The following is a 20,139-nucleotide window of genomic DNA, read 5'->3' as shown; positions in this document are numbered from 1 at the left end:
TACAGAGAATGAGCAGTACTCATGTTGTTATTATCTCTAAGGGGAAGATGAGAAGTATCTGAGATCCACCAGCGTGTTGTGCTGTCCCTGTGAACCCTGAGATGGCCAATGACAGAAACGTGTGATTCTCTCCCACACCCCTGGTGATGGCAGAGGGAGAGAGCACGGATGGGTTGGCAGATTGAACCCTTTAGCTCCTGTCCTCTTCCCGCAGCAGCCCTCTCATGTCCTGGCTGTAATCGAGCTAGGGAATATTAGATTACACAGAAGTTTTCCTGCAGCTTCTCGGAGTGCTAAGTTGGTGGTGAAAAGCTAAAAACTAGCAAGTTAGAGATCATGTCCTGGAAATACTCAGCACTTGGATCTCATCTTCAGTGCTGGCTTCCTGGGAATTTTTTTAAGCTGCTAGAAATGAGGTTTTGTGCTTGTAAGATTTCCTGTAATTGTCTCCTGGAAGAAAGGATGTGAATGAATCTCTACAAATGAGGGTCATTTAATGCACTTGCAGAACAGTGCAAACCAGTTGTACTGTTATGTGTTTTAGCAGGTTAAAAGCTGATTTGAAACATTTTCTAGCTGTATCTTTATGTCTGAGATTATCTGTGTGAAGCTGGGAGGGGTGCAGGTGAAGAGCAGAGGGTCCAAAGAGCACACATCAGGTTATTGCAGAATTTTGGGCTGGTGCCCCTTGGTTATTATGTGATGATGTAGCTGTTTGGTGCCTGGTGCATGGCGTTGGTCACAGTCTCTCATGGTGGGGTTGCTCCTCCTCTCCCCACTGCTATTAAACGTGACCCATGGGTTATTTATCAGTGCTTCTCCCATGGCACAGTGTGCATGTGACAAGTCTTGGAGATGCTGGGCAGCGGGAGGTTCCACTTGGTGCTCTGCTATTGCAAACACTGGGGGTTTGGCTGGTTAAATATTTACAGTGGTGATGTGATGGCTGTCCCCAGGTGCCACTTCACTGGAGCAGATGTTTGTGCTGCTTGGCTTCAGACCAGCATTGGCTTGTGATGGCTCTTTGCTCCTCTACCAAGCCAAACCCTCAGTCTTGTCAGCTGATGTAAAACCATCCGTTTCCTTCTGCTGGGAAATGTAGACCCAGTCTTGTGTCCCCATGGAATACAGCAGTGGACATTGCTGAGGTTTGAACCCTGTTCAGTGTTCTGAGGCTTGGGGAAAGCCAGGGTGTCTGGAGCATCTGCTTGGATTCTCAAGTGCAAAGCAACTGTGTAGAAAAACCCAGCTGGAAGTGGCATCAGTTCCTTATTGCTGTCAAAGCCTCTGTTACTGGGATGGAGGTGATAACTTCTGGAATGCAGAAGCTACCATGGCTAGAAAACAAAACCAGCCATGACATGGAAAGAAACAAAACAAAGAATTTATCAATATCATGTCTCCAAGAGGTGAGAAAGGATTTTGCTGGAGAACTGAGCTTAAGTTGTTGTTAAGTGGTTTTTATTTGCAGTAAAGGCTGAAACTGAACCAGGAGTTGACTCCCAGCATGTAAGCAGAAGCTAACTGTAAAATGTGCTTTTCACTGTAGTAACATCAAGAATTAACCATGCAGCTCGTCTTGATGGATGGAAACATGAATGGATCAAGTGCTCCCAACTGTCATTCAGCAAATTGTGCTGCTTGGAAATTCTGATTCAAGCTAATGTTCTAATAATATTTAATTTATAATTCATTTATGTATTTAAGTGCATCCAGATTCTTCCTTCCGATTCATACTTTCTTATTTTGACAGCAAAAAGAATTCTAACTCTTACCACTGATGAAGCTTCCAGTTGAATTAAATTCTATTAAATTAAGGAGTTTTATTTGAATTAATAATGCTTCTTTGGTGAAGTCCAGACCTTTGTAGGGCTTCCTATTGCTGTATCTCCTGCTTGCATTGGTATGCTGAAGCACAGCAACATAGATAAGGACAGTAAATGTAAATACCTCCAGTGAAAAGCTGTGGTGGAGTGGAATTTGTTTGAAGCATATGTGGGACTTGGTTGCTTTGTTAGCAAAAAAAAAAACTTAAAAAATCCCTGCTGAAGGACTGAGGGTGTTTCTCTCTGGGCAGAGCTTTATTTGGAATGTTTTGTTAGGGAATCTTTTGAAGTGCCCAGAGAATTTCAACAAAATGGCTGCTTTCCTCGGGTTTGTTCCTATCTGGATATCAACAGGCTTGCTGCCCTCGGCTCCAGGCAATCCGCCTCAGCTCCGACATGTAAAATTTAATAGGAGGCTGCTGTAAGGAAGATCTGCTGTTTCAGCTTTCATCAGACCACGTTTGGAGGAGAACGTGTTGGCTGTTCCCTTGCTCTCTCTCCGTCCCTGGCTGCTTTCTGTAGGAAAATTTGTCTTTGTAAACAAAAAACAGCCTTCGTAGGAGCGTGCTCTTGCAGCCTTGGGAATAATCCCGTCTGAGCAGCAGCAGAGCCTGTTCATAACTAATCTGCGTGGTGTCAGTCGTAGGAAATAATCCTGTGTGCCAGACGAGGAGGCAGAGCAGAGCCCGTGACTTCCCAGTGCTGTGTAACCCAGGATTAGGACATTCCATTAATTTTTACAGCATGAGTGTCCAGAGTGATGGCTGAGGGTTGGTGGAAGGCTGGAGTAGAGCTGGTGTTGAAATACCATGTTCTTTTGGTGGTGCTTTAATCCTGTGTGCCCAAGGCACGGGACACAACTCTCACTGGGGTGGGTGCTGTGGTTCGCTCCTCCAGCACTGCTCTGGAATAACTGAGGGAAGTGTGTGCATATGAGCTGTTCCCATGGAACAGCCGTTCCATGATGATGTGCCCGGTCTTAGGCTGGAACGATCCTTCACGCCAGAACTTTTAGCATTTGTATTTAGCTGATTTTCCCCTTAGCTGCCTCCCTCCCAGTCTTCTGTGCTCTCTGTGCACCTCCAGCCCAGACTGTATCCCTGTCCGGGGATGAGCAAGGGCAGGGCTATGTTAATTCTTTCATTTTGTATCCAGGAAACAGCCAGGGGAGGTTTGAATGCTACATCTGGGATGTGGCAGGCAGTGAAAGCAGGCAGCCCAGCTATTTCTGGTGGGAGCTTGTCATGATGCTGGCGTGTCCTTTCTTTTTAAAACGTTCAACCAACAGTGCTGGAAGAAGCTGGAGGCCAGAAAGCCAGGAGAAGGTGATAGTACACAGAGTCAACAGTATAATCCCAAATAATGTCCAGTTTTGTACCCTGACCTCGCAGTGCTGGGATACCTGGGGGCTCTGACCTAGGGAAACGTTTGGAAAGTGGCAGTGCCTGTGTGTTGGGAAAATGCAGAAGCCACAGATGAAACCCTCTTATCCTTTCCGACCACATGTCCTTTGGGGAGTGATAATTGATGGATCAGCCTTGTTCTACTTAATAATCACTGCAGACCATTTGAGTTTCTTATCCAGGTACCATAACTTTTCCTTCAGTGCGGGGTAAACCTGGCTTTTTAAAGTCAGCCAGAGACCACTGCCTCAGCTGCCCCTCAGCCTATTAAGCAATTAATAGGTATTCCCAGAAGCCTTAATAAGTGGCCAAGTGGGCTGTTGTGGTAGGAGGTAGGACAAGACTTTGGGCTGGTTTTAATTAAAGCTCTCTCAATGCCTTTGCTTGAGAAATGAAGAAAATTGTGTTTTTCTGTACATCTGGCAGATCTCTGGGCTGAGTGAAGGCTCCTTATGTTGAAGGGCTGTGTGCTTTGCTGTCTGGAATTCTTAACTGGAGAATTACAGGGGCTGGTATCATAACCAAGATAATCTAGAGATAAGATCGGTTTATTTACTAAGGTATATTTTCATCTTTGATTAAATTGCTCTAGGAATTGAGTCTAAGTGAGCTTTTAAGAGCTCCTTTAGGTACTGCTCCGTAGTACAGACAGAGTTACAGAAAAGGATGTTGTGTAGACCCAAATACAAAATAACCTGGAAAGATCAGAAACTAAAGCCCAAAAGAGGCTGCTGGAGGAGCCTTTGAGTGAAGGAGACCCTTAAATTCCCATTAATCTTTTTGTTGGCAGGACTGACTTGAAAGAGTTGAGCTGCTTGCTCCCCTCTGCAGGGCTGGATGAGGGAGGGATGCTGTCAGAGAGCTGGTGACGTGTGGTTGTCAGCCAGGCAGCTCGTGTTGCTGCAGGGAAGAGCTTGGATCCCTGTCACCTGGGAGACTGGTTCAGATATGGACCAGAACCACACTGTCACCTTGCATTTAAGCAGTACCCATTTCTGGTATCTCTTGCCCCATACTGTGTAGATCTACTGTCTCAGCTGGTTTGGGGGTTCCGCAGGGACCACACAGGGATCTGGTCAAACCTTTCTAAAGCTGCTTTGGTTCACATGGGCTTTTTAAGACGGGAAAAAATTCTTAGTTTCACCTTAAACAATCTGTGCTGGCATTAATAAGAGTCAGAACACTCTGTAGAAGGAGAGGAGTGTCACGTTTTACAGTATAAACCACAAGACTGGTTCTTTGTGCTTATTACACTGTCACCCGAGGGCTTTATTTCAGTGAAGGTTTTGTCGGTGTTGGTGGTGAAAGAGCCTGTCCTGCTTTCCCCTTGTGCTAATGCAGCTGTCTGTGTGGTCAGGCAATCAAATGGATCGGAGAACTGATTCCATGAAAAAAACAACCTAAAGGAAAAGAGAAGATCCGTTTCTGAACCATTATTTGCAGCATAAAATGGCTGTAGCAGTATGGACTGATGAGGGCCCGACATTAAAGGATGGGATGGGATCGCTGCTGTGGGTGACAGCATTGGCTTTTGGCAGCATCAGGTTGTGGCTGTAGCTCCGGGGCTCAGGAAATCACATTGCTGCTTTATGTCCTACTTTTCAACAGCTTCAGAGCGTCCATTGAACGTTGGCCCTGAGGCGAACTTCCATTTTGGTGTCAAATGGCAAAGTACACACAGCCGCTTCCAGGGCCCTGCTCTTGTCTCCTTTGCATGTAAATGGTCCTAAAACTGGGTCCAGAGAGTGGATTTTGGGAGCTAAAACGTGGTTCTGGGATGTAAGAGAAGCCATATGGTCTGTGTTTCTCATATAATCAAACTCTTGGCTGATGATTCAGATTTAGTTGGAATTAAAACTTGTACACATTTGAAAATCAGCTTTTATGTTCCACCTTCTTTCTGACCTTTTTAGGCTGCATTTCTTTCCTTAGCTGTCCATAAGTTTTTTCTGGATTTCATGATGTTTCAGGAACTTCTTGGGTCTTCCAAGGACTTTGTTACACTGGCATCCAGTTGTGTTCTGGGACAGTTTTCAGCCCAAATGTTTTGATGGTCAGGGCTGGATTATTCTTGCTCTGCAAGTAGTGTGGAGATTGTGGCAAAAATGGGTATGATGGGTGGAAATCAACCCTTCCTGCATTTTACAGACATCCTGGAATTGCATTGTGTGGGCATGCTGGATCTGGAGATGTTGGCACTGTGGTAGGTGTAATTAATCTGGTCCTTAAATCTTCAACCAAATTTTCATTTTATACAGATGGCTTGGATTTATAGAGTTGGGTTTTTTTTTCCTTTGAAATTTGTCTGTGTCAAGTCCAGCTATTTCCCAGTCCATGCCAGTAAACATGTATTGTCTGAACAGATGATGTTATCAGACACTCTGATTTTTCCCTTTGCCTATTCAAAGCTCTGGCTTGGTTACTCAATTATTGATTGTTTTTCTCTTCTTTCTCCAGAATCCAGCGACTATCACTCGAATACTCCTTAGCCATTTCAACTGGGATAAGGAGAAGCTGATGGAGAGGTAAGCAGCCACCTTAGCATGCAGCCACTTTGTGCTGCAGAGCTGGAAAAAATGTTTGTTCCTGGATTAATTGAGGATGGATGAATGTACAGTGTGTGGCAGGAGAATCTTTCGTGTAAGCTCTAAATGTTCCCCCTTTCCCAGCTAAGGGTGACTTGGTGACTCCTTGTTTTAGTATTATTCATACCTGGTTAGACTTCGAAGTTGTGGAAGTTGCCTGTTGGAAAGAGGGATTTCCAGTTTGAACATGTACAGGCTTTGGAAAAAAGCAAGCAGGAACAGGTTCTTGCTATCTAGCAACTGTTTTGGATTTGGGTTTAGCTGCTCTTGCCTGTCGTGCTGGCATGTGTATTCCTGATATGTTTATTTGCTGCTCCGGCCAAGGCTAAATTGTTCCTGACTGATAATGGTCCTGCCTTGTCTTCATCTCCACAGCTCCAGGTTTTCTTCAGTGTGTGTAAATAATGGCTTGAATTTTTCTTCTCCCTCTCCCTCAAAGTAGAGTGTTTCATGGTTATTTCCCATCTTTGATTCCCAACTCTTGGAATGTTGCTTGGTAAAGGTACTTTTCAGTTCGTTGCTACACAGTGGAGACCGAATCCAGCTGCATTTGGTTCATTCTAGTGCCAGTGTTGGTGTTGAAGTGAGTTGAGGGAGCTGGAGAATGTAATTTACTTTAGAAAATGGGAGGAGAATTAATCTGGACCAAAAGGAGCAGTAAAAGCTGAACAGGGACTTTCTGTTTGTGGTGTCTGCTGGTCTTACTTCTGGTGTGAAGTGACCAATGGATGAGTGTGGAGGGCCTGGTAGGATCATTAGTTTGACTTCTCTCTTAATTACCATCTCCTTTGCCTGATGATCAGGGTATGGGGAGATGACATGTGCTTGATAAACCAGGAGCAGATGTTGGTGCTCCTCTGAATTGATAAATGTCCCTTCACTGAGCCCTGGGCTGAGCCCCTGTAGTTTGGTACTCTGTCACCCAGGGAAAGAGGAGCAAAGGTTTTCACACTGGTAGTAATGGTTTTGGAGTATAAATATACCTGCTATGCTTGGCAAATGGATTTAGGACATCTCTAGACCCCTTTGTGTAATATTTTTGATTAGTGATGGTGCTCAGGTATTTCTTATGTTTTGTTTAACCTAGATTTTTTTTCTGAAGTGATTGTATTTTTTTACAGCTTTCTAGTCTTTATTTTCCTGAGATGACCTCTTTTAGTAAATGTTGGAAGTCTGAAAGCTTTGTGTTACAAATATATCCACTATTTAACTCTGACTACAGCTGTTAAGAATTCTGATTTAATTCCAGCTCTGCAACATGTCTGTTCAGTTTGGTGTTTGACTTTCTTGGGCTGGTTCTCTTGGTTGGGGTAAAGTTCACTCTCCTTGGCTGTGAGATAGCTCTGCACAAGTGCACTGAGAAGCCATCCCTTTGTACAGTAGGTTTCATCCCTTGTCACTGAAAGCTTGTTTAGGGCTGCTGTCAATTTAAAAATAAAAATTGGGCTGTGGTTTTGTTTTTGTTTTTCCTCAAGGGAGGTGCCAGCCCCGTCAATGTGAGGTATTATTGGTAAGGCTTTTACAGTTTAAGTACATGTTATATTTACAAATCCACAGGTAAACATATTCATTAAAATACTTAACTCAGCAGGATTACCCCTGTGAGTAACAGAATACATGACTTGCTTCGGTGGACCTGTTGCACACTGGTCCCAGTTCTGGTGCTTATTGATGTCCTGTTGTATTAGAAAAACACCAAAACATGATCTCTTGAGTGCCTGGGGCTGCTTTCTGTCACTTCTGCACCAAATAACTTTCATGAAATCATCTGGAGGGCTCAGCAGGAGTAGAAAGCTGGGTGGGAGGCTGAGAGCAGGCTCTTGGTGTTCAAGAGGGTTTGGTCATTGCTCTGGTGATAGGTGAGGATTAAGGGGAAAAAACCCCAAAACCTATATTTTGCTTGAAAGTTGCTGTTGTTTGATGGTGTGTATTTGCAGTTCCTAATCAGTGCCTGTTTTCCCTTAGCTCATGATGAGTCAGCACGACCTCCCAGCAGCCTTATCAGACCTGGCCTGGAGGAAAGCACTTGAGCCAAGTGGCTTCTCTTTCTTTTGATAAGTGGGGTAGTCTGAGCTTGTGACATGAAAATTTCTGTGTTTTGTCACTTTTTAAAGCCTTTTAATGCCTGTTTTTAACGAGCAGGTTGTTACAGCTTTGTCATGGAGTAATTTCACAGTGGTGTTCAGAGGGCAGATGTGTTACAGACATTTAGTCCACTTACAGTAAAGTAGTAACAGCCACAATTGAAAAACTGCCCTGTCCCACTGGTGAAACACTAATTGTTTGTGTGCAGAAGCAAAATTGAGGATTTGGGGTGGATTTGTTTGTAGGAGAGAAGTGGTGAGTGGAGGAAATACTAGTTCAGCCTCTGATATGCTGCATGTGTTTAGGAAAATAAAGATGTCAAATATTATTTTCCTGGGTCTTGCAAGCTTGATTCACAGGGACAGGAGAGCAGCAGGTGCAGAGTGACCACATCACCTCAGAAACAAGTGAAGAAAGTGCTTTAGCTTGAACCTTATCTTGATTACCTTTCAATTTTACTATGGCTGATGGTGTCCTCTCCTGAGGACAGTTTGGGGAGGAACCTCTGTGTGATGAAGAGGTTAAAATGCAGCTCTCCTGCTTTATGTGCCTTCCGTGGTCATTTTGTTAAGAGATAAGTGTCTCAACATGTCCCCAAGGCCCGATTTAATCCCTGGAGGCACAGTCAGAGATAGAGCATTCCCTTGTAGCTGCTTATCTTGGTGGCCACATGTCCCTGTTCCCTCTGAGTGGAGGAGGGATGTCAGGAATGCCCAGACTGCCTCTTCTCCAGAACCTACTGCCTGCTTTAGTTGGAACAAATAAGTACTTTACACTCTTCAGCAGAGGCTGAACAGGTGAAAAATGGTGCATGGCAGGAGTTTAGATGTGGAGATATCTTTAACTGTGAGTATATTGATGCACTGACACTCACAAATGCGCTTCCGTGGAAGTAAATATCCCAAAGTATGTGCTAGAAGCAATTTTTTTTCCAGTGAAAAGGCTTTTTATCTTTGATACTCCCATGGGTAGGATTTGATTATGTCTGGAAAATGGCGATTAGGCAGTTACAAACAGCAGGAGGGAATTTTGAGGAGATAAAGGGGCTGACAGCTTGATCCCTCTGCCAAAAAAACTTGGTATTGTTATAGGTTTGGTCTTAGGAAGTAGAAACACTTGAAAATAATGGACAAACACTGGTTTGTCCATTCATTTTAAAATGGCAGAAAAAAAATCCCAACTTTGTGATGAAGCAAATGAACTTTGAAGAATTAATAGAGGAAATTCTCATACGCTAGAAGTGCTGGAATTACTCAATATCTGCATTGTGAAGGGAAATGAGGGCAGAGGATTTAAAGGGTTGTTGCAGGTGCTGTGCTCCTCCCTAGGATGAAAATAAGGATGGAGGTAGCAAGAACCAACCCTTCAATAGAGAGTATTTGAGAAAAAAATCAGAGTTCTTGGAGTTGTGAAGGAAGTGAGGAAGGATGCTGACATGGAGGAGATCTGGAGAAATGTATCCACCTTTTGAATAGGTGGGATTTACAGGAGAAATCTAAGTGAAATTGTATGAGATCAGGATCAGATCAGGACTGGGATTGCGTGTGTTTTGGCTTCCTTGGATTCAAGGAGGATGAATGGAAATGGAAATTGGTGGTGGAGAAGGTTTGCTGGCCAGGGAAGTTGGCGAATATCACATGGAGCTCACCTGCTGTGGGAGGGAAGGGTGTTAGAGCTGCTGCCTGGGAATCCTTTGAGCAAAGAGCATGGGAGGGGCAAAGGGAAATCTGCCTGCATGGATAGTCTGTGGTGGTGCTGGAACAAGTGGGAAAAAGGGACGGTAATTGGAATTAGGCTTTGCTCCTAACCATTGAAGGAACTGCAAGAGTCTTCTGACTGAGCCCTTGGCATATTTGTGTATGGAGTGGTGGAGCATTTTGGGAGCTGTTTGACTTTGGAGTATCCATTGGAACTGTGTGCTTTCAGGGAGATCCACATTTTCCTCTGCATTCTCTGGAGTTCTTACTGCCCAGTGGCAGCATGAGTCTGAGACATACAAAAAAAATAAACTTATTCAGAAAGAAAATGTGTGAGAAGAAAACAGTATGGAGAAGCAGGAATACTATCCATAGGTGTTTAAAGGGGATAGGTAATTCCAGGTGAAAAAAGTCAAGTTCCTGACATGGATATTCACCCTTAAAACCAGCCCACCATTAAAAAAAAACTCTGGTATTTCCATAAGCATTTAACTGGTCATGAGTATCAGGGTTCAAGTTGCATCATAGCATTTATATACAGGACTATTTTCCTTGCAAACTTCACACCCAGCTGTGTGTCTGCTCTCCTCAGAGCATGTCCTGTGCTTGCTTCTGCTGCCTCTAAGAGCAGTTGGAAGGCTGGAAAATTTTTGTAGACTTAATATTTATCCATAATTTTTAATAAACAGATACTGCTTATAATGGGACTGCACTGAATTCATTTGGTAAATTTTTCTAAATATATAATTTTAGATATATTTAGATTTAAATATAATATTCAAATTTCTAAATATAATTCTCTAAGCAAACAAAAGAACTTGATTGAGTAAAATCATGAGCTAACATTGAAGAACAGTGGCAAAACCTCGTGGTTGCTGTGGTGCCAGAATTCACCACTTCCTTCCAGATTCGGTATCTTGGAATTTAAGATCTGAAATACATGAACTGCATTGAGAAACATATGAAACAGCAGGAAAATTGATATTTTTTAATTATAAATCAAGCCTTTTTGGTAGGTAGAGCTGTAGGGGAGTGGGGGAATGACTTAGTGGATTTGGCTGGGGGATGTGTGCAGGTGATGGGGCTGGTTAATTGTCTGGTTTAATTAGCTATTTGCAGCTATTCCAGGCTGGAGAAAGGTGTATGAAGGATTCTGGGAAGAGGCTGAGCTTTCTGATAATGATTCTCTCCAGTTAGGTGGTCCTCTCCAAGGAAGAGCTTTTTAAAGGCCTTTAAAGCAAACCAATATTGTTTTCCTTAAGGGAGCAGGAAATAGAAAGGAAGTAATCTTTTTTCTCCTCAAGCAGTTTTGCATCCTCTTTTCCAATAGGTGTATCATTGGAAGCATTGTAAAGCTGTATTTTTTAGGAGGTTGTTAAATTACCTCAGGTCAACTGAGAAGACGCTCAAATGGCTAATGATTAGAATATTAGGAAAAATTTTCAGTAAAAAAGAATTGAGCTTGAAGGCATCAAACCTGCACTTTAGGAAGGTGTTCCAATGCCTGGAGTGTGAACTCAGGTGTTCTTGCTCTAGTTTCCTGTCCTGGAATTTTAATGCAAAGCAGTCACTGGGGAGGATCACAAATTACTTGAAATGCAGCTGAGGAATTGAAGGTGCCTGAATTTCAGGAGTGTGTAATTGAAGTGAGAGTCTCTGAAATTATGTAGTTGTCTAATATCCACCTCTGTGTTGTGTTGGAGAAGAGTTTGTTGGAAGTAGTGGGTGTATGAGTTTTGAAATATAAAAAGCATCTTTGTACACTTAACTGCTAGCTAGAATGGAAAAATGGTTTAGAAGGTGGTTAAATTTTCATCCTGTCCTGTGTTGTGCAGGTACTTCGATGGCAACTTGGAGAAGCTCTTTGCAGAGTGTCACGTAATTAACCCAAGTAAAAAGTCGCGAACGCGCCAGATGAACACCAGGTCATCAGCCCAGGACATGTCCTGTCAGATCTGCTATCTGAACTACCCAAACTCGGTGAGTACCCGATTGCCTCGGTGCTGCCTGACCAGCAGCTCCCCAGATTTCCCACCTGAAACTTCACATTTTCCTGGAGAACACCTCTGAGGGTGCTGGGGCTCGGGCAGTGGTGTGGTGAAGTTCAGGAAAAAGCAAGCAGGGGATGTTTGCAAAGGTCAGACACCAACTGAGATGTACACATGAAGCATATGCAAAATGAAAAATCTGTGAAAAGCGTGATGGGCAAAGGGATTTACTTAAATAGAAAGACAAGGTAGGAAATAGCTTTTAAAAGCAGTAAGTAGTGCTACAAAATAGTCAAATTAGGAAGTCTAGACTGAAAGTAGTAGAAGTAAAATGTGAGTATCTTTGGATCTTTATCATTTTTGGGCAACACCCTCTTGGTCAGGCACCGAGGGTGTGTTACCCAGTGCTCGCTGGGGCTCTGCCTCAATGTCCTGGGTGATAGTGCTACATTTTTTTATTGACCAAACTGAAGCATTCCCATACATTGCTAAGAGTCCAGGCTCTGCTGGGGCTCCCAGGGGCAGGACATACTGTTGGGAGATCTGGGAGAAAAGGAGGTGAGTGGAAAAGCTCAAATAGGAGAGTTCATCAAAAGGCAAAGTGCTGATCGTAAGGAATTCTTCCTTTATTGGAACCTGCTCTTTGTGGGGGAGCTGCTCCTCCAGAACACCCTAAAACACATGCTGGGCCTTTCCAGGCAAAGCTGCCCCGGCATAAGGCTCTGCTCTTGCTCTGGGTATGTTTTCAGTAAGGAACCGTGATGAGCTTTGGGGTTCAGGAATAGCCTGGGGTGAAGTTCCCTGGTTGCTCTCCTTTGTTCTGGATCTTCTTCCCTGGAGTGGACAGAGCTGAGCAAAGCCCAGTTTCAGGCCTCCCATTCTCAGAATTAAGGTCCCTGTTGCTCTTGAGCCAGGAACCACAAGGTTTCACGTGCCTCTTCAGGCTTGTGTACCCCAACTTCCTTCTTGAAGAGCAGTTGGAAAGGCAGACTCCTGCTTTGTGTGATGAGGCGCTTTGAAAAAGAAAGGCAATATATTCTAATACATTGTTCTCTCCATTTTAACATAGTTACTGTTTTGGGTAGGGGTGCAACTCACAAGTGCCAGCCCTGTCCTCTGCTGCCTGGGAAGCAGAATCATAGAATCATGGAACAGGCCCACAAGGATCATTGAGTCAAACTCATGGCCCTGCACAGGACAACCCCCAAAATCACACCACCTGCATTATCTAGAGTTTTGAAACTGGAAAGAACAGCACAAAACACTCTAACACTTCCTGATTTTGTAGCTCAAATAGCAGTGGCTCAGTTGTTAGAAGAGCAGATTTTTAGCTGGAGCAGAGACGTATTGGAGGTGAGCAGGGCTGTCTCTGTTGCTGGTGTTAAAAGACATCAGAGGGGATTCTGCTTCTTTGCCCTACAAAACTCGAGCTTATAGGAAAATGAGTATTTATTATTTCTTCTGTAAAAGGTCTAGAATAGTGCAGTGTCTGTGTCTAAGGTGATTGAAATATTTTTTGAAGCTGTTTTAGTTGATGCGAATTATAAATTTTAGGATTATTTTTATATTCAATGCCCAACTTAAAACCTCAGCTTTGACAATCCTCTTGCAATGATCAGCTAATTATTTTTCCACATGAAAGCTGTGGGGTTTTTGCACTGAGAGCCCTTTTCAGCCTACAGAAAGCTGAGAGTTTGGAGATGCTAAGTTTTACAGTGTGCAGTTGTTGCAGGAATGTTAGTCTTGAAATTCCCTCTTTCCCATCTACAAAGTCTCTGTAGCTCTTCAGTCACCTCCAAAGAGCTGTGTTTTGGGAAGCACCTGCCAAACAAGGCATTTGAAACTCTCACTCTGCAAGTTTGAGGACTTAAGGGAGATGTTTCACCTGCTCTATGTCCCAGTAAGCACTGTCTGGTCCCAGCAGTTATTTTGGGTGATGCTTTTATTGGTAAGACAGGAATTGGGAGGGTTGTGGCTTTGCCTTCCTCTTCTCTTTGTCCTCACCCTCAGGAGAGTGGGCTGGGGGTGTTTTTGGGAACATCTTGCTTTGTCCAGACTTTGTACAGATGTGGTGACAGCAGAGCTGTCCCCTGGGCTAATGAGCTGCCTAAGGAGTTACTGCTCCCCCCCATCCCCGTGGTGGTTTTATGTTGGCCTTTTTACTTGTTCCCTTGACATCTGCTGTCAGCTGAGCCAAAAATAATTGGGAACTCCCTCAAAATAAAGAAAAGAGCTGAGAGATTCTCTGCATTCCTTGCAGCCTGGGAGGAAGCATGGTGGTGGCTGCCTTTCTGTGGGCATTTAGCAAAGCATTTCCCTGCTTGAAATAACCAAAACAGGTCTGACATGATGATGTGTTCTGTGCTGGTTCCTCGTGTGTGCCAGCTGCAGTAGTATTTGGATTCAGTAAGGGATGATTCCCTTCTCTGTGCTCATTTCCCATCACATGTGGAGGAGCCAGAATTCAGGGAAAAGCCAGTGCTGTCTTTGGGCTGGTTTCATGCTCTCTGGCATCCCAAACGTTACAGATGTTAAAGAGTTTTTACTCTAACTCTGCATCTCCAGGAGATGTCACTTGGCCGCAGCAGTATCTGTGGAACATCAGATACCTTGTTAGCTGGCTCAGTAAGGGCTCAGAAATTGGAAGGTGTCATTTTTCACTCTTGCAGTACCACATAGGTGTCAGCCTCCTCTCTGACCTGTTTGTTGGGTTTTTTTGGGGGGTGGATGTCTCTATTTTTACCTGGATCTCAAGTCAGTTTAACCTGTGTTGATGCTCACAGGCCTGTGCTGGTGGCAGGAGTGTCAGAGCACTGTAATCACAGTCTGCCCACCCTGGGAAAGGGGTGCTGACAGGCTCCTTCCCTGGGCAATGCCAGAGCATCCAGAGATGGCACAGCACAGCTGCTGCACCTCTGTGGGATGGACAGAGTATATCTGTCATGTCTGGGAGGAACATGTGCCTCAAGTGGATTCTCCTTTCAACAGTTACCACTGTCCTGCTGTTGTCTAGGGCTGTCCCACTGAGGATGCCAAGTTCTTTCCTCTGTGGAGTTTTATAGTTTGATGGTTGTGGGTAGAGTTCTGGTTTTATCTTGCTAGCTGAGAAGTTGGTTTGAAAAGCTGAGCCAGCAAATATTACTTCTATAGTGGTACAAATGAAGTGTTTTAAATACAGTTTTCCTTGGTGCTGACTCAGACTATAAAACAATTTGAAGCTGACCAGAGAAATGTACTTTAATTCCAGTCTTCCCTCAGCAGGGTTTGCTTCTCCACCCCTTGTGTAACCACTCAGTCCCAGATGATATCTTGACAGCTCTGTGCAGATGATGCAGACAAGGATGGAGTTGTCCTTGTTGCTGTCTGTGACAGCAGATCGTTATTGAATTTTATTTAGCAATTTACACCTGCTAATTAGGATCTTGAGTGTCCTCATCTGATGAGTATCTGGGTTTCAGGGGGAACTTCCCTGAGGAGGTCTGGAATTTTCAGGCAGCACCCACATGTGCCAAGGGGAAAATATAGGAGGAGTGAAGACTCCTATCACTGTGACCTTTGTTTGGTGTTGCATTTATTTGACTGATTTCCAAAGTAAAATGGGAGAGAGCCATACTGTGCTCCATATTCACTCCTAAAACAAGGATAGATTTAACTGGGCAGGATGGAAACATGGGCCAGGCCACACCTTTCTCTGCTGCTGGGGTTGGGGATTAAAGTCTGGCTTTGGGAGAGTGACTAAGGCTGCTGTGGCAATGTTCTGTAGGGGTGATGATGCAAAATGAATAGCAGTGTCTCAAGTTCGGTGTGGGGAATGAGGGATGGGATGGGTGAACAAGGAGGATGAAATTATGGAGTGAATCCATGTGATAAAATGAGGCCATGTCTTGTGTTCTTTGTCATTGCAGTACTTCACTGGCCTAGAGTGTGGACACAAGTTCTGTATGCAGTGCTGGAGTGAATATTTAACTACCAAAATAATGGAGGAAGGCATGGGACAGGTAAAATCTCAACTCATCTCATGGCTTATTTCTGGAAATTCTGTGTATTGGAGAGACAGGAGATAGTCTTTCTGCTAGAGTTTAAAAAAAAACAAACCCAAAAGAACAGCAGAGAAAACCCAAACCCCAAAGGTTTGGGGGCTGCAGACTCTGCTAAGGTGAATCTGGGGAGAATTCTGTGGAGTTGGTGCAGGTATCTGGGCTGGGGAAGGAGGGACCAGTGGCACACCTGGGATGTGGTGGGAGAGGCAGGGCACTCCTTTGGTTCTGGATTGTAGTGAAGTCTGTTGCCTTGGAATTCCTTGTGATGCAAAGCCAGGATAACCACTGTTCCTCCTATGATCTTTTTGTGTTTTTCAGACCATTTCATGCCCTGCCCATGGTTGTGATATCTTAGTGGACGACAATACAGTTATGTAAGTAATGCTCTTAGCTTTGCTCTCTCTTTCCATTGTGTTACTCATGTGCTGTTCAAATCTGTTCACATGCTTACAACAAACTGCACAGAAGCTTGCAGGCAGCACAGAATCCTGTCTTGAACTCTGTTTTGATACCAGAATGTCTCTTAACTTCCTGTTTAGGTGTGAAAGCCGCACGTGATGGCACTGGGAGGAAAGACTCCCTGACCAGTTTGGTCAGTGTGACACCAGGGTTTCCAAACCCTGTTTTACTGCTTTGTGCATTTTGTTTCCTTTGGTTTACTTAGGAATTTAGGACTTCTGCCCAGGTCAGCCACTATAAGCTGTAGTTAATGAGTGAGTCAGAGGACAGGAGTCCTAAGGGCTGATGCAGGGTGTGTTTTTTGCCCAGTGATAGGAGGCAGTTGACTCTCAAACATGAGATTTGATTAAACTGGTGTGTCAGCCTGCGTCCTTGGAGTTATTAAGTAGTCCAGCTGTAGAATGACTGTTAGTTCATGGTGGAGCAGTGAACTCCATGAGCTTCCTTCTCTTTTATACTGGGGGAGGTTGTTGCATGAGCAATATCCTTCATAACTCTGAACTTTGTTCATTTTAATTCTTCTTGCTAAAAAGCATCTCAATAGAGGCTTATTCTGTTACCTTATTCTTTCCTTCCTGAAGCCTGACTCACTCATTGATATTAATTTGGTGTTTTCTATCAGTTTCTTTCAGAGTAGCGATTTTTCCCAATTTTGGCTCTTGGTTACTCATGGAGTGTAGGCTGGATGGAAGTGGAAGTAGCTGAAATGCTTTCCTGGCCTGTTGAGAGGTGGTTTGTAGAGCCCAGTGGGTGGAAACTGAACTGAAGTTGGCATATCTTGAGTAACTTGATTTGAAATTTTTGTTTACCAGAGGTTGAACTTCAATTTGTGGAATCAAACACTCTCAGCAGGACTTATTTGGAGTGTTTTCTTGATTGCAGCAGTTGGAATGAGCTGTTCAAGCAGTGCATGTGAAATTGAGTAGCTGAAAGCACTGGAGGCTGCAGGGGCAGCAGCAGCAGCAAGGAAAGGATGGAAGAAAAGGGAGGCCAAGTGCTGTGGGATTGCACTTGGCTGGAGAGGGCAGGGATGAGACCTGGGTCAGGGCAGTGGCTGCTGGGTGCTAAAGCAAACAAGTCCCATTTATCTGAGTAAAACCAGAAACTGTTCCTAGAGGTAAAAATTGACCTTTCCCTGATCTTACCTGGATTTCTGTGGGGAGGAAGGTGCATTTTTTGAAAAACTCTTTCCTTTAAAAGCCAAGATGAACAGCTGTGGCAATCTTAGGATATGTCAATATGTTTTGCAAAAATGTAAATTATCTCAGCTGGAACCTGCACCCATTTCGGTGTCCTTAATTATTACTTTTTAGGTCCTTTGCTATTTACCAAAGCCTCCAACTCTCAGTTTCCAAGTGATACAAACCAAAGTTAATATTATTTATGGGCTCTGGGCATGGGTTTCACCTCTTAATTTGTCTGGTTTCATTTATGATTTGCCAAAAGACGGTAATACTCAAAGCAAAGTTCTTGAAGATTTTGACCTGGTGATGTTGATTGGGGCAATCAAAGCATTTGATAAGCAAAAAACCAGTGGATTATGGGCTCTGGTTAGTCATGGCATGACTAATAATTTAAATTCCAGTACTTTGATATATTGTTATAATACTATACATTTTCAAGGTGATATTTAATATGTCTTGAAGCCTAGGTATGGGGTAAAAAAATTGAGATTTATAATTCATACTAAATTCAAATTGTTTTCTCATTCTTCAGTAAGTTTGAGTCCAGAATTGCAGGAGAGATGCTTTGTCAGCCGATTTGTTTTATTTTAGCCCTGGGAATTGAGCTGCCACGTGCTGTGATTTATGTAATAACCAGCATGTGCTTGGGTGAGGAGCTCCCCAGCTGCCCAGGGCTGGGATTTGTGCACATCCCATGGGCACACACCGCTCCTCAGGGAGCACTGTAAGGATAACATGCAGGAGTACATTTAGTTTTGGCTGCAGCTGGAAAGGCAAATCCATTAATTGCAATATTTACCTGTATGGCCTGTATAAAGCTGTATTCCATAGTAGGATTTAAACCAGGAATGCCACACAGGGTGTGTTAGCTCAGCTTTGTATTTGGATATATTGGGAAGACACTTCATAGCTAAAAGACATTTTTAGAAGTGCTCAGCAATCCATAATTAAGTTATTTTGGATAACAGCACTTAGGCTGGGCAGTCTGCAAATGCCAGCTGGGACTGGTGTGCCCAGGAGAAAAGTGGTCACTGCGCTTGTCAAGGGTTCCCATCAGTCAGTTTTCCTCTGCTCTCCCAGCTCCAAGCAGACTGGAATTAATTTAAAGTCCGTGTTGTGTACTCTCCTAGTGATGTTGAATTCAAATCAACTTTGTTTTTATGGCAAATAGATTAAAAACCCATTAATTTTTAAGCTGAAGCTGTAGCATTCCACTGAAACCCAGCTAACATGGGGCTTCCCAAAGTTATTAGCCACACAAGGGTTGTTCTGGAGCTTTTTAAAGGGATTTGTCACAAAATGTGCATGTTTTATGTAAATTAACTGATTAAATTACTTGCTTTGTTTCTTGGGCTCTTCAGGAAAGTTTTTATTTAAAAATCCTCACACCAAGAGGTTCAGTTTTTTTGAAGTGCATGAGCTTTCTGTTTCTGAAGCTAATATATTTATATATATGTTTATATATTGAATAGAATGAATGCAGTTTTCGTAATATGATCTAACAGATAAATAGAGAACAGGTAAGTACAACAAGCACCTGAAAGTGTAGAAGGATGAATCAAACCTGTTTGTTTTAACTTACTGGCAGTGTATAGAAAAAACAAGATTTCTGCTACAATTTTTCTGTTTCTTCCCATCCCACAGGCGTCTGATCACAGATTCCAAGGTTAAATTAAAGTACCAGCATTTAATAACCAATAGTTTTGTAGAGGTGAGTTTTTATTTGAATTTTTTAATGCCTCGTAGGTTGTTTTTGTCTCACACGTGTACCCAGCCAGAGGCTGGAGACTTGTTTAGAACTGCAGAGCAGGTTTTTTGCATAGTCTCTAATCAGGTGTGAATGCAGGGGCTGGTTTATGGTCCTTTGCCTTACAGGGATGGTTGTAGGAAAATACAAAAAAAACTGTAGGACAAAAGACCTAAAGAGAATGGAAGAGCTGTTGCTTAATATCTGGGCTCTGAGAAGCAGAATTACGTAGTTATAATAGTTACATAATAGTTATATAATATTTATGACTCTTGAATGTTACCTGAGATACTTTACATTGAAAACCAGGAAATGCTGTCAACAAGAACATGCCTTAAACATATTGCCATTGAAATAAAAGTGCTTTAGCAAAAATGCTAACAGTTTCATAGCCTCAAAATAAACTTGGAGAAGGGTGCTTTGCAGGATGTTTGCAGTGTCCCAGTTTCCCAGTTGTGTGGGTTCAGCCGTCCTGTGGAGCCCAGGGTGGAAGTTGTTACGGGATCAAGCTTTCAGTCCCTGCCAGAAGTGATGGGTGCAGGGGTTTGGCTTTAGTTTCTGAGCTGTTTGCATCCACGACAAAGGGATGCAGGGCAGGAGCTGTCCTTGAGGAGCACATCCTTCCTCTGTGATGTGGGGTCTGTGCTTTGTTTCACAGTGTAATCGACTGTTAAAGTGGTGTCCTGCCCCCGACTGCCACCACGTCGTTAAAGTCCAATACCCGGATGCTAAACCCGTGCGCTGCAAATGTGGCCGTCAGTTCTGGTAAGAGCCAGCAAGGAAAAGTTGCTGATGCTGCTTTGTGCTCAGTGCCCTGCAAGTGTGTTAGTGTGTGTTCATGGAGTCCCAGGCTGCTTTGGTTCGGGAGGGACCTTAAAGGTGATAGAGTTCCACCCCTGCCATGAGCAGGGACACCATCCACTATCCCAGGCTGCTCCAAGCCCTGTCCAGCCTGGCCTTGGACTCTTCCAGGGATGGGGTGACTTTTCTAGAAACCAGTTTCAGTGTCTCATAGCTCTCACAGTAAAGGATTTCTCCCTAATAATTCCATCCAACTCTGTCCTCTGGCAGTGGGAAGCCATTCCCCCTTGTTCTGTCAACTGTTTTGAAGTGGTCCTTGAGGGA

The 20,139-nt window shown here is 43.6% G+C and overlaps 1 protein-coding gene across 1 annotated transcript in view; it reads left to right on the top strand.

Annotated features, from left to right (window-relative positions):
* Nucleotides 1–20,139, top strand: part of ARIH1 (ariadne RBR E3 ubiquitin protein ligase 1) — a 48,594-nt gene that overhangs the window by 16,069 nt on the left and 12,386 nt on the right. The window contains exons 2-7 of the mRNA XM_005521361.3: nucleotides 5,687–5,754; nucleotides 11,432–11,576; nucleotides 15,490–15,582; nucleotides 15,943–15,998; nucleotides 18,912–18,978; nucleotides 19,673–19,779. Coding sequence (XP_005521418.1) covers nucleotides 5,687–5,754; nucleotides 11,432–11,576; nucleotides 15,490–15,582; nucleotides 15,943–15,998; nucleotides 18,912–18,978; nucleotides 19,673–19,779 — 536 coding nt within the window. The remainder of the gene's footprint in view (nucleotides 1–5,686; nucleotides 5,755–11,431; nucleotides 11,577–15,489; nucleotides 15,583–15,942; nucleotides 15,999–18,911; nucleotides 18,979–19,672; nucleotides 19,780–20,139) is intronic.

Source organism: Pseudopodoces humilis, chromosome 16 (assembly GCF_049639895.1).
Source record: "Pseudopodoces humilis isolate 2021_Gansu_Grassland_sample_001 chromosome 16, ASM4963989v1, whole genome shotgun sequence".
Classification (NCBI taxonomy): domain Eukaryota; kingdom Metazoa; phylum Chordata; class Aves; order Passeriformes; family Paridae; genus Pseudopodoces; species Pseudopodoces humilis.
The sequence above is the reverse complement of the archived record's forward strand: the minus strand, read 5'-3'. Positions and strand labels throughout refer to the sequence as shown.